Below are 21,805 nucleotides of genomic sequence, written 5' to 3' on the forward strand. Positions count from 1 at the left end.
ATGTAGAGGGTCGGCCGTGTGAGAGGGCAGAGGGAGCTTTGGCGGAGGAGAGGCGCTGAAACTACATGTACAAATAAACAGAGCCAACCGACCTCCCTCTGATGTGAGAGCAACAGTGTTTTTGCTTCGGCCTCATCACGGGATCTCTTCTATAATAATGTTAATAACTCTATATTCCACAGGATAGAGGAGTGACAGATGTGATGCTGGGGTGCCAGCCAACAGTATGAGAGAGCAATACTTTTTTGAGCTCTGGACTATTCAGGCATTTTGAAGGCTGTGAGTACTTCAGATCTTTCTAGGAAAGACTTGGAACAGCGGAAGACCCCCAGTCTGTGGCTGGCTTTAGAGGCCAGCTTTACTATTTGATCAGCACAGGAGAAGTCATGGCTGATGGTGAGGCCGAGAAGATCAAGAGAGTGAACCTCTTCCATTGGCTGACTAATTCAATAATTAAGTGCGTTACTTTGCTGATCCTTTTGGAGAAACAGGGTGAAGACCGTGAGCTTTGTCACCTGTTCTATTTTTGAAATGATTCAAAGACCTGTTCCATTTTTCAGACAAGCATCTAATACATTCCACATCAGCAGAGTGTGATGACCTGAATTCCACCCGGATACAAAGCAAATCCCTTCAATTGGCCTTTCATATTTAAAACTTCAGATGCGTAGATTAGTAACGTGGAAATTTGCATTAATCTCTCCCACAAATTAATGGGATATGTAAGTTGATCATAAGATGGAAGTGGATGTTTAGTTGAATTTAGTTAATGAAGTGCAGAGAGCGCACAGGCCGGGTGGGTCTTTTGGCTTCCTGTGTCGAAGTTTCTTTCTACATCCTGGTAGATCTTTGTATTTTTTTGAGGATCCCAAATCGGTAGTTCTGCGGTGGTAACTGCTGCATTCGCCACTACAATGATGTGCATCTGTTTGTTCATGACTAATCTCTCCCAATGATTACAGGCTGGCTTTATTTATTTTACGCATATAATTCACTTGTATAACACAATCCATGTGTTTTATCCAAACAACCATGTCTCCCAAATTGGAAGGCACGAGCAGAGATCAAGCTAAAACGGCACTCGGTAGAGCGTATACCTCCGCCAGGCTGAACGGTTTCAGTTTTGTATCCCACTGGTCAGCCGGATCTGGATTCGGACCTGAACCAAAATCTAATTGGCTTGTTCTTGTCACCTACCCTACTCATCCACCAAGTTATGGATGGATTATGGCAAAACGTTTTGAGATAATATGCTATACAGTGTATCGTTTTCGTCCCATCTCTCAATGGTATAGCCGATCAGCCCCGGTCCGAAATTTTGGTCACTGATATCAAATTAGGGGAGAATGCTCAGTGTTTTTTATGAAGGTATAAACCCCAAGAGTTGGAAAACATGATAGCATTGTGGCGGTGGCAGCTTTATGGGAGTTATCCCCCTTTTTCCAAAATGGCCGCCAAATGCTCAACACCCTATATATAGCAGATTTTAGACCACCTAGAGCAGTGATACTGGTGTCTACGACTAGGTTTGAGGGGTCAGACATATCATTTCTGTATTTACCTGAAATATTGGATACAGCCTTAATATTAAAATTCAAGATGGCTGCCAAAATGGCTGCAGACACATTTTAAAAATGACCGCGTTTAAGGTCCCAGAACAGTTACGACAGTGATTTTGGTGTACTTTTCCAATATTTTAGGTAAATACAGAAATGATATATCCAACTGTCGTGAAATGTACATGATGACTCTAATACTCATCATTTACTGTTCATCGGCATCCACATCGTCCTCCTCGTCCGTACTCTCCACATCATCTGATGACCGATTCTCGCAGTCTGACAGTTTGCACATATCAGTGCACTTAAGTCCATTTTCCAGACATACACAATTTGGCAGTGTATACTTCCTTGAACATTTGCAGGCCAGTGGGGCCAAGATAGCCTCAGGTGCTGGCTGACCATCCATCCAATCCACTACCATTAATTTCTCGGCTCCATCCATGTCAATTTTCCACCCTCTGCCAATGGGACTTGGTACAACTGGGTCTTGCTCAAGACATCTTCTCCATATTCCAGCCTGGTAGTTTGCCCTTTGTGCATGTTTGACAAAGCAGTCCCTGCAGGGTGGAAGCTGATGACTCTATCTCACCTTTCTTAACACAGAACAAGTTGTACCTGAGATCATTAACCTTGGTGAATGCTGCTTTGGGGCCATAGAGGAGACATGTGACACACTCTAGTTTGTTCATCAGTTCTGAGGAGAGGTCCCATTCCTGGCCCAACTCTGTGAATGTGTTCTTGATTTCCCTGTTGTTGGTCACTAATTTTAGAGCACTTGCCTTCCCTTTACCTGCGAAAGCACTGGTAGTGTCACATCCAGTGTATGCATGTATACTAATAAGAGCTATGCAGACATCTATGCCGACAGTGGCAGCGACTTTCCTGATGTCAACTAATCTAGTTCTGGTTCTCGTTCCATATTTCTGGAATAACGGAGCTCCTATCTTGTCATTGAATGCCAAACGCATGATAAAGACATCTGTGTCCTCTGCACATATCACTACAGCTTGGTAGCCCTCTCTAGCAGCATGGACAGCATGGAAAAGTAGGCGCCCATCTGCTTCCTCCTGCTGGCACTGGAGATCTGGTACCTCTTCACTGCCCTGTGATGTAATTCTGCAGCATTTGTCATCTACAGTTACATACAGAATCTTCTCATGTACTTTCTCTCTGTACACTGGCTTCCTCCATTCACTGACAATGAAGCTAATCAGACTGGTTTTGTTAGTTATTCCTGTCAGGAAACTTCTCCATTGCCTCACAATCTGTGTGCTTGTGATACCCTGCAGCTGGTGTCCAGTCTCTTCACCTCGTGCCGATCTCTCACTGTTCTTGATAGAATTCTCTCGATATGTGTCGAACACAACATCTATTCTGGTACTTTTACTTCCTTCACGCAATGCCATGGACAGTATTGTAGTGGCAATGTCTCCAAACGTAGCTTGATCACCCTTTACTCTTTGAACTATGTTCTTGAACTATGAACTATGTTTGAACTATGAACTTCGTGTTCAATGTTGACTGATCTTTGTTTCAGTTTGTCAATGATTGGAAGTTCAGTCGTGGGTGGATGAGGTCCATAGACCTTAGGCTGGACCGCTATTCCGTTGACTCGATGTGACGTACCTTTTCCAGTAAGTGTCTCCTCCAGTCTGTCTATATTATCCTATGCAAGATTTGTGAAGACATAGGGCTTGATGGAGACTGGTAGAACAGCTCTCTGGTTGAAGCCCATTGCTAACTTCTGGAGACACAGAGCGGTCTCATTCTCTTCCAGCTGGTCATAAGACACCCCATGTCCAAACTTGTTCAGTGTCCGAATGACCTCAATGTTTCCAGTGAGTGCTTTTACCGCATAAGGAAGCAGGAAATGTTTTGGTGGTTTATACTGCCCACGTGTCACAGCGTATATCATGTTCTAGCTAAATGACTCGACTAGAATAGCAGTCCTTTGGGATTTATTCGTAGTACTAGTAGGATTTCCAGTGAGGAGCCCGACCAGAAATCGCTCTTGCTGATTTGGTATGGCGATATGAGTAGCTACATCAGACGGATGATATGGCCACGGGGTGGAAATCGTGTCCTGCTTGATGGCCGTTCGGATATGTGACGAAGTCTGATCTATGATCTTGTTGACATCTGTAGACTTGGCTTTCCAAAGCTTGAGCTCCCTATGTAGAGTTTGATTTTCCAAGACAACATCCTTTAATGATACACAGCAGGGAACCATCAACAACTTTCCATTGTCGTCGAGAAATATTTCCACTGCACCTCCAAGCTCGGACTTCAGTCTTCTGTGCATATTCTTCTTCATTGAATCCTTCAGAAGATTAACTCCACCAGACAACATTAATGATTCAAGTTTTGTGGTCAAGGATGTGACTGGTATAAGCCTCTTGTTGGGAATAATATCTGCTCTGATGTATTCGAAAAGTTCTTCGTAAGCTTCTCCTTCAACCTTGTGATACAGTATAAATGCATGTGTCTTTCTCTTCTTCATTCTCATTGTCTCTAGCATAATTCCTATAGCATGAAGTGTGATAGTGTGCCTCGGCGGCAACAATGTCTCTACTGGTTAGTGCTACCATCCTTTCGTCTCCCTTTCTGACGGCACTCTCTTGTAGTGTTTGATCTACTCTCAGTTGTGAAGCTAGCGTAAGTTTTTCACGTGTATTGGAGTACTTTTGGTACTTGACCTTGCTACAGAATATGCAGATCGGATCATAAACTCTTGATTCTGTTGTCGATCTTCTGGAAGACCATTTTGGAGGACAGCCACTACTACCAGGTAGATCACTACTGCTTTCACCTGCTTTCCTTTTCAAAGTCTCCAAGTCTCTTTTCATGGTGAAGATGCTTCTACATTTTCGATGACAGAACATAATTGGAACTTCTTTGTCCTCAAGCGTTCTTGCAACGTCTAAAATGGGGACATCGTTCCTGACTTTGGCGGCTTCAAGTAAGGTTAGCCAGGAGTCATGACTTTGAAGACTGATCAAATGTTCATCTTCGTCGGATACTGCCTGGTGTATGATGCACAGTTTCTTGGCGGGTCCCTGGGGCGTTTCCATGCTGACGGACATCTAATGCTAGTCTGCTGTATTCCAGGCCTCTTACGTAGAACTTCCACAGCTACCACGATACCTGAAAAAGAGAATATAAACATTATATATATACATACATACATTCAGCCTGGGGGGTTTGTCGGTATCAAATCGGGGGGCGGGGGGGAGGGGATTCTCATTGTGACTATCTTGGCCACCAAAATGCCCAGTACCCTATATATAGCAGGTTTTAGACCACTTAGAGCAGTGATACTGATGTCTATGACGAGGTTTGAGGGGTCGGATATATCATTTCTGTATTTACCTAAAATATTGCAAATGTACACCAAAATCACTGTCGTAACTGTTCTCGGACCTTAAACGCGGTCATTTAAATATGAGTCTGCAGCCATTTTGGTGGCCATCTTGAATTTTAATATTAAGGCTGTATCCAATATTTTAGGTAAATACAGAAATGATATGTCTGACCCCTCAAACCTAGTCGTAGACACCAGTATCACTGCTCTAGGTGGTCTAAAATCTCCTATATATAGGGTATTGAGCATTTGGCGGCCATTTTAGAAAAAGGGGGATAACTCCCATAAAGCTGCCACTGACACAATGCTATCACATATTTTCTAACTCGAGGGGTCTACACCATCCCAAAAATCACTATGAGCATTCTCCCCCAATTTGATACCGACCAACCCCCGAGGCTGATCGGCTAGTAGTCACTTAAAAAAAATATATATTGTACCCGATGTTCACCAAAATCTAATCAATCCGTCCTTGTCGCACACCAAACCTGTTCACCAAATTTCGTCCAAATCCGTTCATAACTTTTTGAGCTATCCTGTTCACAGACAGACGGGGGTGAAAACATAACCTCCATCCACCTTCGGTGGCAGAGGTCGTAAATGGCTTGATTGGAAAGACAAAGCCGACTTGGGCCTATTCTCAACCAACAGTCTGTTATAACATGCATTAAATATCTGCATGGATTTCCTGATGTGTGGTCCTTTTTAGCATCAATGTCGCTCCTCTGCCTTCCTCATACAGGTACCGTTTGGAATTTGGTTTTGCAATTCCGGGCCGGCCCATCCTGGTCGACGACGTGCGTGTTCGAGGTACTGGTCGCACGGACTTCAACGCCGAGATGAAACTGCAGCCAAGTGGAACGTTGCCTCGCATCGAAACGGCACGTTGTGCTTTCCCTCACCGCAAAGTCTGATCTGTTCGCTTGCTTCACAAAGCTCTCTGTTCATAACACAGGGCACTTGTCATGGTGTTCTCAGTTAATGGTTGCTTGTCGATCCACATGTCTAAATCTTTTTTTGTGCTTAGATTTGTACCGTAGTCCCAAGGTGTGTTCCGTTTAAGTCTTAATTGAAATTTTTTTTTTCACTGTGATCCTTTTTAAAATCTTTTATTGTTAAACGAAGTATGCACATGGATGCATATACATACCATGTGCAAAATGGCTGAATGTTAATGCCCCTTTCCTTTTATCACCAATTCCGTACACATGCACACACGCTCACTCTTTTCTTCATTCCAATCTCCCCCTCCTTCCTCTTTCCTCCCACATCCTCACCAATGCCTCTCCTTCATTTTCCTCCCTAAACTGTTCTTGCCCCTTTCCTTCCTTTCCTCCAAAAAAATTTTTTTTCAATGTACCTCCTTCAACGACCCATCGTGTAAACACACAGATGACAATTTAAAATTTTTTATTTATTTATTTATGGTATGCTATAGTCATTCCATCTGAAATCACCAAATTTAAGAAAATGCTCCCAGTTGACCCCCTCAGATTTACTTTAAACTTTCATAAAATAGTTCCCAGGTATCAAAATGAACCTGCATAAAATTTTAGGTTCATAGATGTGGTCAACTCCGAGATATTGAGGGTTGAAAATGTGGTTGTGGCCCTATTTTTATGGTCGTTGCGAGCATCACAAAATGAACGGCTACTTTTAAACTCCCACAACTTTTAAAATATTAATGCAAGAGCCTTGAAATTTTCAGAGATTATTCTTCTATAACTGCTCTGTAAGAAACAAACAAAAACTGAGTATACCTCTATTAAATTTTATGACCTGATCAGTTGAAATCCAGAAAAGAAAATGTTGGTTTTGGATGAAGACCCAACTTTGAGACCCCATATATTTTTATTGACCCATCCCAGAAGCTTGAAATTTTTTTCATGTAATAACTGTATGGTAGTGGTATTCAAATACATGTTTACTTTTCTTAATCAGTCATATATAATACAGTCATGATCCCTCAAAAATTGAAAATTTTCATTTTTCCCCGAAATTCAGGTGAGGATTGCAAATATATGACAAGGTATACCACTTCAAATTGTTCACCATTGGAAAGAGCATATTCAAGTTTACAAAAGTGTCAAATATCAAAGTGGTATATTTTTTTTAAAATATATTTTCTATTTTTTTTTTTTTAAACTGTTGTCAACACAGTCGTGAATACATGAAGTGTGTGCATGGTGTGGGCACCATGGTAATCATGAATGATTAGTTCTATGATTCAAATTAATAATACAAAAATATATCACACACTGCAATAACAATGTAATAAAACATTTCACGTAAATTATTTGAATAGGTCCTTGATCTGCTTTTCCAAGTCAGGTGTGAGCTTGTACTGCCTCCCAGTTGACATTAGGGGAGCATCAATAACTTTCATCACATGGCCCAAAGGAACCCAACAAATGTCCTCCCTTGAATGTAACTATATACACTGCTGACATCAGCAGATCAGCCACTATTCCTGAGTTCTATTTTTAGCCCCAGCCAGATGAGTTAAGCTTTTGCTATTTACAAATGAGAAACAAAGAATTACAAATTCAAATTTCAAAGTATTATGCTCATGGTATCCTACTAGCAGATGATATGTGTGTACATTGTATATACATGTACTACACACATGAACTACATGTAAAAGGACTGTTCATTAAATAGCACACACAACGCGCACAGCACTGGCAGAACATCATTTATTCAAATATTTTTAAAATATTGATAGAAACATTATACCACTTTGATATTTGCAACTTTTGTCAACTTGAATATGCTCTTTCCAATGGTGAACAATTTGAAGTGGTATACCTTGTCATATATTTGCAATCCTCACCTGAATTTTGGGGAAAAATGAAAATTTTCAATTTTTGAGGGATCATGACTGTATTATATATGACTGATTAAGAAAAGTAAACATGTATTTGAATACCACTACCATACAGTTATTACATGAAAAAAATTTCAAGCTTTAGGGATGGGTCAATAAAAATATATGGTCTCAAAGTTGGGTCTTCCTACAAAACCAACATTTTCTTTTCTGGATTTCAACTGATCAGGTCATAAAATTTAACAGAGGTATACTCAGTTTTATGTTTGTTTCTTACAGAGCAGTTATAGAAGAATAATCTCTGAAAGTTTCAAGGCTCAAGCATTAATATTTAAAAAGTTGTGGGAGTTTAAAAGTCGCCGTTCATTTTGTGATGCTCGCAACGACCATAAAAATAGGGCCACAACCACATTTTCAACCCTCAATATCTCGGAGTTGACCACATCTATAGATCTAAAATTTTATGCAGCTTCATTTTGATACCTGGGAACTATTTTATGAAAGTTTAAAGTAAATCTGAAGGGGTCAACTGGGAGGCCTCTGGTGATATGAGGTGGAATGACTATATTATATCGGTGATAGCTCCAACTCAAAGTAGGGTTACTTCGAATTTACGACATTCAGAATGGTCACAATGGTCCATATAGGAAGAGAGGAGATTGGGACCACACTCTTTGCAAAGGATTGGTGCTGCTAAAGCAGTCTCCTTGGCTATTGGGCACAATCCTGGACGGGTCGCCACTCCGCCACAGTATACCAGTAAGATGGTGCTCATTTTGCTGACCTCGGAAGGATGACAGGCTGCGTCAACCCCACCTGGTATTAATTCAATGGCAGAGTGGGATTTGAGCTCAGGACCCTAAGATCCCAATCCTGCCACCCGAACCAGGAAGCCAACACCAGGCATAAGGCTTGTCCATGCTCTATCCTTTATAAATGCCAAGCGTTGAGCAAGGAAGCAGCACATGCCAGAGTTCGGTGCCGGCATCCTGGAGAAATCTTGAATACTTTCCGGAACTTGCAGCAACGTGCAATGGAGGGGCAACTTGTCAGGTCAGGTCAGGTATGGGAGCATGCGCCACAGCAGCGCGTCGCTGCGTCCACTTTCCGCCGGTACTCCAGGGGCCTCCGTCTGGCCATCCCCCAGGCAGGTGCCTGGCCCATCCCCATCTCCTTGAGATGTTGATCAACCTGCTGCAACCACGAGGCATGTGGTTGGCCCATTGGCCTCCTCCACTCAGGAGCCTCCCTCGATGAGAGAATCTGGTGAGCAGGATCAGTGTCAGGAAAACAAGCCACATGTCCATACAGCCGCAGCTGACGCTCATGGACTATGCAGATAACAAATCTCATTTGAGTCTCTCTTGGCAACCACTCGTAAGACACAACGTCCGACCAGCGATAGCCAAATATTCTCCAAAGAGACCTGGTACCAAAGGAATTAAGTCTCTGTCTCAGATCCCTGGTCAGAGTCCAAGTCTCACATCCATAGAGCAAGATTGGAAGCACCAAGGACCTGAAGACTCGGACTTTCAGCGTCCTGCACAGGTACCGGCAGCTCCACATCCCGTGATCCATTGAATCCATGACTCCCCAGGCCCGACCCAGACATCTGTTGACCTCTGACTCATAGCCAGCAGAGACGTGAATGTCACTGCCAAAGTAAGTGAATCTCTGCACAACCTCAGCATCCTCACCACAAACAGGCACAGACAGGATAGCAGCAACCAAGATGTCATTAAAATCCTGGATCTTAGTTTTGACCCAGGAAACCCATAATCCCAGCGGCTCCGACTCCTCATTCAGCACCTCGAGGCCGCCCAAAAGGATATCTAAAGTCTCCGCAAAGATGACTGCATCATCTGCGAAATCAAGGTCAGAGATCTTGACATTCCCAAACGATGCACTCCAGCTTGATCTCTCCGACATCCTCCCGAGAATCCAGTCCATACAAGTGCTGAAAAGTGTGGCCAGTACACACCCCTGATGAACTCCAGCAACAACTGGAAATAAGTCAGAGAGGGTACCACCACATCTCACAACATTCTCAGTGCCAGAGTAGAGTTCTGACATCAGATTGATCAGTTTTGGTGGCACCCCACGAAGACCAATAATCCTCCAGAGGGCATCCTGATTCACTGAATCAAACGCTTTACAGAGATCAACATAGGCTGTAAGCAGCCCCTGCCGAAACTCTCGTCTGCGTTCAGTGAGGACCCGAAGAGCAAGGATATGGTCAATCGTTGACCTCTTTGGTGTAAAGCCTGACTGCTCTGGACGCTGGTGCTCAAGCAGATCGTGGCGAAACCTATCAAGAATTATCCGAGCAAAGACCTTGCCTGGCACTGAGAGCAGCATCACCCCTCGGTAGTTGTTGCAGTCTTGGCGATCACCCTTCCCTTTCCAGAGAGGGACAACAAGGTCCCTCTTCCAGTCAGTTGGGATGACGCCTGTGTTCCAGGCAGAGCACAGAACTGCACGTTACGACACGAGTGTAGCATTTCCCCCAGCCTTGAGAAGTTCAGCATGGATGCCACAGATCCCTGGAGCTTTACCCCATTTCAACCGCTTCACCGTAGCCTGTGTTTTCACAAAACAAGGTGGACCAGAGTTGATTGGAGGGTCAGCAACAGTGATTGTATCACCTGTGACGTCCAACTCGACAGCTGGTGGATCAGGTCCAACCGCTCAAAGTAACCAGCCCATCGGGCCTTCACTTCGGACTCCTCTGTGAAGAGCCTACCACCCTCTGCTCTAACTGCAGTCCACTGAGGGACGGGCTTGGATGAACGCAATACGTGAATTCCCCCGTAAGCAGGATGAGAATCACTTGACCACAGGTGATGCTCTACCCCCTCACAGATTCCTCGCACATAGGCCTCCTTGTCCACCCTTAGCACACGTACAGTTTTACGCTTCAGCTCCCTGAACAGCTCAGCTCTGCCATTCAGCCTGGACCTGCGACTCTGGTCAATGGTATCCAGTGTCCTTTGAGAGACAAAATTCTTCTTCGCCCTCCGGTGAGTTCCAAGACATCCACCGGCAACATCAATGACTGTGGTCTTGAAGGCACTCCACAACTCTTCAGGACCTTCCAAAGTACCCAGACCCCCCAAAATCTCCACTCAACTTGTTTGCAAACTCCTCAGCTGCCCTCTCATCCTTGAGCTTGCCACCGACCAGCCTCGGCTGGGATGGTACCATTCTCCAGGATTTAAGGTGCAGCTTTAGAGTTGCTACAACAAGCCGGTGGTCAGTTTTGAGGAACTGAGCACTCCGGTAGACCCTGCAGTTCTGTATCATCCTTCAGCAACCATCGCATGGAGACCGCCGTCTGGTGGACGACACCTCAGCACCACTCTGACACACTCTCCCGCAATCTGACCCGGGAATGTTACCCCGTGGTTTCCCTCCTATCATCAAAGATTGGGGGTCCCGAAGGCTTTGCCCCAATTCCGTCATCCGGTGAGCTACCCTGCGAAGGGAAGCTGCACAGGAGGTACTCCCACGGAGTGGGTTTTCAGATTTTTTTTTTTTATGCTTCAAGAATGTTTTGCGGAATGAAGGGTTTTACAGTGGTTGGAATGCAAATCCTGCCACCAACCTCCTCATAAAAAGTAACCCAACTGCAGGATGGACGTCCGCAAACACATTTGGGCACTAGATATGGATGGCCTTTGGCTCACAAGGAGCTCCTCCACCATTTGACAGGTTTTGTTTTTAATCTTGCTGGGTGTCCATGTCCAAGCACCCTCCTCACCAGAAAATCTGGTGTGGGAGACGGTTTAGTCGCCTACAACCCGACCATGGAACAGGTTAGTACAGGTTTACATGATACATGCAGCAAGTCACAGATCTGATCTCGCCTGACCTGACAACTTGTCTTGGGTTGGTTGTCAGACATGGAAATGTTCATGACTTGTGGTGATCACCAAAACGCTGTGTGAAGCGTATGGGCTTATTTGCTTAACTACCACTTCATCCAACACATTATTAGAGGTCTGATTGTGTTATCGTTCGTCAATGAAAACTCGGTTGCACCTTTCTCACATTTGAAACTTTTGCGTCTGATTTCTATCTTTCTTTTCAGGTGACCAATTGCTATTTCGAGAATGGATACTTGGACACAAACGTATACCTTCTTGAGGAACTCTCATGTGATCACACAATCCCTGGCCCTGCAATCATCATCGACAGGAACAGGTGCTTGTCATGCCATCAAGCTGCCATTGCACAAGCCGATACAATCGTATTTTATATCGTTTTATAAACTTTTAGATGCACAGAAAATGTTCCACCTCTTTTGTAGTACCATCTTGGTTGAACCTGACTGCACTGCGACAGTTACAGAGCTGGGAGATGTGCGCATCTCCGTGGGCCATGCCAAACGAGCGAATGTCGGCACGTTTCTGGACCCCATTCAGCTCTCTATCTTCTCTCACCGTTTCATGAGCATTGCAGGTTCTTTGATCAATGCACAAACTGGTCATAAACCACACCAATGAGAATGTTTGCTGATTACCTCCGCCACTGAAGGTGGACAAAGGTTGCGTCTTCACCCCTTTCTGTCCGTCTGTCAGTCTGTTTGTGAGCAGGATGTCTCAAAAAGTTGTGGACGGATTCGGACGAAACTTGGCGGACAGGTTGGGTGTTTTGACAAGGACGAATTGATTCGATGTTTGGTGAAGATCTGAATCCTGATACGAGAATATTTCAAGTGATTCTTCACCACTGAGAGTAGAGCCGAAAACGATATGTAGCATGATATTTCAAAAGGTTGTGGACGGATTATGACGAAGCTTGGTGGACGAGTTGGGAACGTGACAAGAACAAGCCGATAAGATTTTGGTTCAGGTCCGGATCCAGATCCGGCCAATCAGTGGGATACAAAACTTAAACTGTTCAGACTGGCGAAGGAGTGCGCTCTACCGAGTGCCGTTCAAGTTGCTTCATGAAGTTTTCATGTCATGAAAATATCATATCAGTAGGATGCACGTATTGCAAAGCAATTCTCACTCTTGTTATTATTAATATTGTTTTGTAATAACATTAATATTGTGCTATTATTTTGAGCGTTGTTGTTACCCCACCCAGGTGAAGTGCAAAGCAGGGTTGAGCAATTGGTTCCTGTCTGTCTGTCTGTCTAATCTTGTCAGTTTATGATTGAGGAACAAGGTATGTAAATCAAATGTCATATTTTGAACACTATTTGGAACATGAATAGGACGACACGTTTACCATTGTACCATGCGCAGAGAGAAGTGAGATAATATTTGTGGTCTGTCTACCTGCCTGGCAATCAAACAAACCTGAAAATAATTTCAAACACAAAACTTACCGCTTCTAAGGATGAAGAACTAATGTGATGTGTTTGATAGGATCATGTAATAGACACTGTGGAAAATGGCGTTAAAACGGTGGGAAAACCTGGAATTGATTGATCTATACACCTTTAAAACTCTTTAAACCTTTATTTAAATTGAATTATAAACTTGAACACTGCAGAAGATAAGTCACCTTCATAATACAGTACTTCCAAGAACCATGCTACGTGTCTATGTGTAGCAGGAGAATTTTTTGGTTATTACCCCGCGTACGCGTGACATTACCCTGCACCGACTGTGTTGTTACCAAGCAACTAGCTAGCGCTTGTCAAGCCAGTTGTTCCTTATCAACAGTTTCAAATGGAGTGCTTAAGCCATTGGGTGAGTTCTGTGCAAGAAACTTGGTAACTGAACACACCACGAGTGTTCATGGAGCTGCATGGTGGTCACTGGTGGTTAACCGGTGGGGTTGGCAAGCCCAGCGGCGCTTCGGGACTGCTTGGTGAAAGTGCTGACCATGCTGTTTCATGGAAGGTGTCAATTTTGGCCGCCTGGTCGCCTTCTTCCTGTTCGGTGTTGCGCTGTTCGCAGACTTGGCTGCACTGGCACATGTGGACTCGCTCGCTTCACGCAGATCTGATGACATGAAGAACGAGCTTCATCCTTGGATCGTTGCTAATGGCGGGTGGTTTCCTGCATCGCTTTCAGGATAGCTGTTCTCGCTGCTGGAGGCATTTTACTGCAGTTCTGGAAAGGCCAAGGAGGCAGTGCTTCAAATGGGTTTCGCCTGGACTGAGTTGGGCCGAAGACGACTGCTCGGCTAGTTTCGCAAATGGAAGGAATTGCAGGGCACCTCCACTATTCCTTTTTCAAGACAGGCACTCTACTGCTGAGCTGCAGAAACCCTTTTGTTATGAAATGGAATTTACATTTTGGATTATCTGGTTGTTTTTAGCTCACCTGGAACATAGTTCCGGGGACCTTATGGGATGGCGCGTCGTCCGTCCACAAATAATTTGCAACTTCTTCTCTAAAGCTACACATACAATTTCGATGAAACTTTACCACAACCTTCATCACCAAGTGTGTACCAAAGTTTGTTCACGGCATTAAAAAAAACCGGGGTCGGGGATTGTCTACCGGGGGGTTGCCCCCCAAAAGAGGTATTTGCTTCCTTCTCGGAAACTACACACACGATTCCAATGAAACTTAACCACAACTTTCATCACCCGTGATGTACCAAACTTTGTTCACGACCTTAAAATAATTGGGACCATAACATTGGATCGTTGGTACATTTTGCTGATTTCGTCCCACGTTGACTACTTCCTCAGTTTCAGAATTCTACCAGGTGAACACCCATGGGTATTGCCCCTATTTTACCTCCGCCACCGAAGGTGAAGGAGGTTATGTTTTCATCCTTTCTGTCAGTCTGTCTATTTGTTTGTGTACAGGATATCTCAAAAAGTTGTGGACTGATTCGGACGAAATGTTGTGGACAGGACAAACTGATTAGATTTTGCTGAAGATCCAGATCTGACCACTCGAATTTTTAAAGTGATTGTTCACCATTGAGAGATCGGGCTTAAAAACGATATATAGCACGATATCTCAAGAATGTATTGTGCCAGATATGTTATCGTGGATCAGGCATTACGGGACGGAGGTGTGCGCTCTTCCAAGTGCCCTTCTAGTTATGATTGTGATTGTCTTTAAAATTGGCACAGTACTACATACATCTACTTTGTGAAACCATGAATAAAAATGATCACCATCAAGCCAAGGACCCGACAAAGATCAATATCAATGATGAGAGGGCGTGCCATGTGAGGGGTTGATGAGGCCGTCAATATGGCCATGCACGATGCCGGTTGACAATGCATTCCATGGTGATCAATGAAGCCTCCATCTCATAAACTGCGACGAAACGTCGTCTTATACGGTTGATGTATATAAGACTGCTTCAGTAGTGCAAAACCTCTCAATTTCTTTTTCTTTTTTTTACCGATGTTTAAAAGTATTATTTTATTAAAATTGAAGTGTACGCTTAAACACTTCGTCGGGAATCGTGTTCTAGGAACTCTTTAGTTTTGTTATTAGAAGCAGCTTTGGAAAAATGCCACAATAAGCTATCTATACACCTTAACACATTGCACTCGAGGCAGAAAACCCCCTTGGGGAGGGTGGGGAGGAATTGAGTCGCTATAACCTCCATCATGTGACCCTTCATCCTCCGTTCGGAGTTGGTTGAGATTGGACAAGTGACGACCGAATGTATCGCGGTTAGACAGACAGACAGACAGACAGACACTAAATTGTGTATTTTAGTATGAAGGCCATGTCAATGCAGCCTAACACGATCTGAGATGACATCTTGGTTAAAAAAAAAAATCCTTGAAACAAAGCAATGGTGTGAACTTTATTGTGCTTCTGGTTATGAAATATCAACAGAATCTAATCACCAACCAAAGTACCTGTTGGGTTGAGGCTGCTTCTCCAAAAAAATTGAAGATTAATGAATCGATACTGACATTTGAAGTAAAAGGAGTCCAAACCAGTGGTTAAACTGTTACATTTACCTGTATTTACCATTATTACCATTAAATTGCCTATAATTTATGCAGATGAAGAAGGCAGACATCTCTTTTATGTAAGGATGATGATATGGTGTTTTTCTTTGTTGTTGTTGATTGCAGAACAAATGGGACGCATTCTTCAGCGCACAGCCATCTCCACCAACATCAAGGAGCGATTGGACTTTTCCTGTGCATTGTTCGGTCCTGACGGTGGCCTGGTGTCCAATGCTCCCCACATCCCGGTCCACCTGGGAGCCATGCAAGAGACTGTTCAATTCCAGGTTTCTTGTGCATTCCCTTAAAAAAAAATTCTCCCATTTCATATTATATCAGATGGGAACACCTTGAAATTATTTATAATTGTAATCACATCTGCAGTTTGCTTGGAGTGCAACTGTTGTCGTCAATGTATTTTTTTTCTTCTTTTTCTAGATAAAGGCACTGGGTGAAAACCTGAAGAATGGTGATGTCATACTAAGCAACCACCCATGTGAAGGGGGTAGCCATCTGCCAGACCTGACAGTCATTACTCCTGTAAGACCCGATTGACCGTTACCGAGTCTCTGCCTTTCTTCATTTTATTTTCGATTGTTACAGTCTGGTGTAAGGCTTATGGGTCCTGGTAGAATGATGCAAAGGTGGTGCACTTACCTTTGTCTCTCTAATCTCTGTTTGATCGCTGACACCACTACAGCAATGCCAACCCTCCCGATTTCATCGGGAGGCTTCCGAAAATTCACCCAAACTCCCGCCCTTACGATCACTATCCTTATCCTCCCAAAATTTTGATATTTTTGCACTGTTCACTAATCAGAATGTACTAGTATGAGAATTGAATGAAAAGCATCGTCTGCTACGTATAGCATGTGGTAACTCCATAACGTTCGCTGCTTCCAAATTGTACGTAAAAAATTGCAAATTCAAATGAGGAGCAGCGAAACATTGGGTCTGGATCTCGCTTATGCGATCATGCACTGAGATTTAGTGCATGCGGTATGTGTGCAATACAGTGCATGCGGTATGTATGCACAGTGTATATGCATGCGATACGCTCACTGCATGCAGCTGGGCCCCGTACCAGCCCGGCGGTCGCGACCACCGTGCGGTGTTTAATTTAACAGCCGCTAGAGTTCTACGAGTCGCGCTGCAGCTGTGGAACATCGACTTCGAAGTTACCGATGCTTCAAGCCCTCGATGTTGATTACGAAATGGCAGAAAAGAAGCTTACGAAGACCAAGAAATGGTCTCAGAAGTACAAGACCGAATACAGTCTCCAATACCCGTGTATTCGAAAGTCTGAAAGAGGAATTCATCATGCGTATTGTACAGTATGCAGCGTTGATATTTCAGTTGAGCACGGAGGTCGCGATGATATTCGGAAGCACGTTGGAAGCAAACGGCACACAGACATTGCAAAGGAGAGATCTTCGAGCACGAGTACCGGTACACTTCTGAATTATTTCACCAAACAAGGGACAAGCGAGGAAGAGGATGTTACCCGAGCGGAACTTCTCTTTAGTGGATTTATTGTGGAACATAACTTGCTCATATCAGTCTCAGATCATGCTGGACCTCTATTTCAAAAGATGTTTCCAGATTCAAAAGTTGCTTCAAAGTATGGATGTGCAAGAACAAAAACTTGCAAGATGTGCAAGATGTGCAAGAACAAAAAAAAAAAAAAAAAAAAAACAAGAACAAAAAGCAAGAAAAAAAAAAGAACAAGAACAAAGAAGAAAAAAAGAACACTGGTCAACAATTTTTTACTTTCTGAATGTTGTCTAGATTTCTACAAGTGAATTAGGGTATTCTGGCACTGCTGAATCAGGAAATGGCATCCGTTTCTCTCCATCAGGTCAGGTTTTTGTGCTAAGTTGATTTGAAAAAATCAGATCTTGTGACAAAATCAATTACATTTTTGTGGCATTATCAGCTGATTTTTGTCAACACATATCATCCTAAACATGTTTTTAAGAAAAAAATGTTTTGCCAACAACATTTATTGATTACATGATAGAAACATCGATTACTGTCATCTGAATGGTGGGCATTGATAAAGGTAAGTACAAGTAAATTGCATGTTGCGTCACCACTGTTCAAACTTCAGGGCTTGAACTTCTGTTTCTTCGAACTCCTGGAATGTTCAGCGGCAGGGAGGTCTCTCTTCAGATTCCAACAGTAGTCAGCCATCATGACTGCGTCCCAGCGACCCTGATACCTGGTCTCCATCTCCTTCATGTCCTGATGGAATCTCTCCCCCTGCTCGTCACTCATTGAACCCAGGTTCTCAGGAAACCGGTTCATATGTGAAAATAGGTAGTGCATCTTGATGCTCATGTTGCAGCCCAGGTTTCTGAAAGCAGTCAGCATGTTGTTGACAAGTTCTGCGTAGTTTCTGGCCTTATTGTTGCCAAGAAAGTTCTTCACTACCAAAACAAATGTCTTCCACGCTTCCAGTTCCACTTCGTTCATTGAGTTTTTGAACTCTGGATCTCTGATGAGCTGACGGATCTGAGATCCATCAAAGATGCCAACTTTCAACTTCTCCATGGTCAATCCTGGAAAAGCCTGGCACAAGTAAGTGAAGCAGTCACCATCTTTGTCCAGAGCCTTGGTGAACTGCTTGATTAAGCCGAGCTTGATGTGCAGCGGTGGGAAGAGTATTCTGTCTCTGTCCACCAGAGGGTCGTTGATGACGTTCCTTTCTTTGCATGGCACCAATTCCTCCCGCACAGGCCAGTCCTTCTTCGTGTAATGCTGAGCACGGTCCCTACTATCCCACATGCACAGAAAACATGGGTACTTGGTGAAGCCAGACTGTTGTCCCAACAAAAAGTTCACCATCTTCAGGTCAACACAAATAAACCACTTATGCTGATCATAACCAATTTTCTCCAGCACGTACTTCACCGCTTCATACTTCTCCTTCAGTGTAGTCGAGTGAGCGATGGGTACAGAGGCAAACTGGTTGCCGTTGTGTAGCAGAACACATTTCAGTGATCGCTTGCTGCTGTCAATGAACAGTCTCCAATCTTTGGGTTCGTACTGTGGCACTCCAAGCTTGAGCAGAAGCGCATGTCATAAATTGGCGCATGTAGGTATTGTACATTCTTCAGAGTTCGTTATTTCAAGAAATACAACTTTTTTGTATCACATTATTACAAAATCTGCCCCATTAACTTTAGTTTTGATCCACGAACTTTATGCTTTGCCTCACCAATTTTTGGAAGATTTTGAGGTTTTATGACTTCAAACTGATCCCTTTTCGACATAATCACCTAGAACTATCGTACCTGAATACTTCTTGTCATTAAAATAATTATTTCCAATTAAAACAATTATTTGACATGACATTTTACCCCACCAACTTCTTCTAAAATGCTCCACACATGCGTACATGTGAACAAAAATGTAAAAAACGACATGTGGCCATATCTCAAAAACTTGACCTGATTGAACAAAACTAATGTGAGTTTTGGATTCAGCGCATCAGATTCGTCCTAAATCAGCTTAAAAATGCAGACAACAAATTTGTTGTTGACCAGTGTAATTGGTGAGTTGTCAAATGTTACTGCTTCATCTATTGCCGATATTGCTAGACGAGCTCCATTTAGCCTAGCTACAGACGGTAGCAATGACAGTGGTGAGGCCCAGCTATATCCTGTCCTGATTTCGTACTATGACAACAGTGCTGGGATTGTGAAGCAAGGTTTGCTAAGTTTGCCTGCGTGCAAACAAGATTCCACTGGAGAAAACATTTTCAAACTGCTTGATCATGAGTTCAGTGACAGGAAAATTCCGTGGGGAAATTGTGTTTCCTTTTGTGCTGATAATGCCTCTGTCATGGTGGGCAAGCACAAAGGAGTCGCTGCTTATATCCACAAACAAAATCCAGAGTGCTACATCATGGGATGCCCTTGCCATATGATGCACAATACGGCCAAGAAGGCGGCTCAGGCCTTACCCATTGAATTAGATGACTTTCTCATCGATATTTACTACTACTTGGACAAAAGTAGTAAACGCGTCAAAGGAGTGAAAGCACTGCAAGAACTCTGTGATGCCCCGACACACAAGATTCTGAAGCATGTCGCAACAAGGTGGCTGTCCCTTGGTCAGTGCCTAGACAGGCTGATTGAACAGTGGGAGCCACTTCGCCTCTTCTTCAAAGAAGAAGTACGAAGAAAAATGCAACCAACTGTAGCCAAGACTCTAACAACGAGCAAGAAGGACGGCACTGTATCTACTGCCAGTACTGACACTGCAGGATCAAGCACTAGTGGAGCAGCATTCACCACTACCACTGCAGTATCTGCTGCGAAGAAGACAGCAGGGACAGCACCAAAACCAATGCTGAGAGCAGGTAGCATCACCGGCCCTTCATCACGTTCATCTACAAAGCAGATCCCTTCAGAGTCGAGAAAGACTGTGATAGTCCCATCTACAGGCAAAGAAGGACCCAAGTTAAGTTCTGCTTTTGCCAAATCACTTGATAGAAGCTCAGCAAAACCTTCGAATCAGAGGTCTTCTTCCTTGGCTGCACCTACCTCAAGCTCTCTCCTCAAACGTAAAATTGGATCTGGTACTACGAGTCTGACCTCTTCTGCTGGCAGTAAACGCAAGTGTGATCGCCCTGCGGCTAAGTGTACTACGAGTTCTACAACTAAAAGCGCATCTTCCTCAAACACTGTGCAGGAATCTAGAGAAAAACGTGTCAACAGGATGTTCTTGTCTCCACAAACAAAACTCTATTGTTTCTTCCTTCGATATGCTAACAAGCTTTTTGAGAAGGGGAATCTTCTGCTCCAAAGAGACGAACCCTGTATTCATCTCCTGCACGGAGAATTGAATGGTCTTCTGAAAGATATCTTCGTACGGTTTTTGAAACCATCGGTGTCATCGGTTCCTCTGGTAAATGTACCCTTCTCTGACAGAAATCATCAGAAGAATGATGAGGACCTCATGATTGGGAACGATGCCAAACTGTATATAAGGGAACAAAGGAGTCTCAAGAAATCCACCTTCACTCTGAGTGAGTCAGACATCCAAGGTTTCTTCAGTGCAGTTCGCTCATATTATGTGAAAGCCTGCAATTATATCTTCAAAACCTGGCCGCTAGATGATGAATTAGCCAAGCATGCTCAGGTGCTGGATGTTAAGCTACACCAAGAAGTGGGGTTTGACTGTGTGGAGTTTTTCATCAAGAGATTCCCCTGTCTGTTCAGTGGCGGTGATAGTGACATAGACAGTCTTGAGAGTGAATTCGCTCACTACCAGGCAGACGCCTCCATAGCTACAATTGCTACTGAGACAGTGAGAGTGGATGAGCAGTGGCATCGGATTTCACAGCTCACAGATCCCTGCACTGGTGCCAAGAAGTATCCTAATTTGAGCAAAGTGATGAAGGGAATCTTGGTCATTCCTCATTCGAACGCATCATGTGAGCGGGCACTCAGTCTTGTACGGAAGAATCATACTGAATTTCGTCCCAATTTGAGTGTCAAAACCCTGGAAGCTCTCTTAATTGAAAAACTAGCTCATAACACCCCTTGCTACCAGAGAGAATACAGCAAAGACATAATCAGAAGGGCTAAAAGAGCCACACAGCTGTCACTCAGCAAAGCTGCCATGGAAAAAGCAAGCAGCAGTAGTACCAGCCAGTAAGGTAAGAAAAATATTTCTTCTTTTGTGCTTTTTGTTAATCTTTGATTGTCCCCTAACTTACTAATATTAACATACATGTAACATTAAAAAGTGCACAATTTTCCCCTTTTTTTGTTCAAAAAGTGGGAATTCTTAACATGTTAAATGCTCCAAAATAGGGCTCAGAGGGCACTAGAGAGCGTCTAGAACCCCAGAGCTTCCAGGGCCCTAAGGCGGGCCCTGGACCCCGCCGCAAGGGTCGAGCGCTCCGCGCTCGAGATGTGCGCTTCGCGCACATTATTTGGTGTCGGTTGAAAATCCTCCCTAATTCTGATTTCCAAAAGTTGGCATCTCTGCCACTATAAACTCTGATGGGTGGGTGCTTCACCTGCAGGGTGTTGCATCACAAACACAGTCCCTCAGATGGACGGTAATTTGGGACCGCATCTGTTGGCATTAGTTGGCAGTTAAACAATCCCATGGCATCTTGACACAGCAGGTGAGTCGCTGGCACC

At 43.8% G+C, this 21,805-nt stretch overlaps 1 protein-coding gene and 1 pseudogene across 14 annotated transcripts in view; one reads left to right on the top strand and one right to left on the bottom strand.

Moving 5' to 3' along the window:
- The window catches only part of OPLAH (5-oxoprolinase, ATP-hydrolysing), a 141,091-nt gene that overhangs the window by 76,790 nt on the left and 42,496 nt on the right, over nucleotides 1–21,805 (top strand). For all 14 annotated transcript variants that reach the window (XM_085847445.1, XM_085847447.1, XM_085847441.1 and 11 more), the window contains 5 exons: nucleotides 5,666–5,804; nucleotides 11,841–11,953; nucleotides 12,060–12,211; nucleotides 15,771–15,931; nucleotides 16,083–16,184. In XM_085847445.1, the coding sequence (XP_085703571.1) occupies nucleotides 5,666–5,804; nucleotides 11,841–11,953; nucleotides 12,060–12,211; nucleotides 15,771–15,931; nucleotides 16,083–16,184 (667 nt within the window). The remainder of the gene's footprint in view (nucleotides 1–5,665; nucleotides 5,805–11,840; nucleotides 11,954–12,059; nucleotides 12,212–15,770; nucleotides 15,932–16,082; nucleotides 16,185–21,805) is intronic.
- Nucleotides 3,383–4,710, bottom strand: LOC147017677 (uncharacterized; annotated as a pseudogene).

The sequence above is a fragment of the Eptatretus burgeri genome, chromosome 11, assembly GCF_056783735.1.
Source record: "Eptatretus burgeri isolate ZD-2024b chromosome 11, Ebu_testis_v1, whole genome shotgun sequence".
Taxonomy (NCBI): domain Eukaryota; kingdom Metazoa; phylum Chordata; class Myxini; order Myxiniformes; family Myxinidae; genus Eptatretus; species Eptatretus burgeri.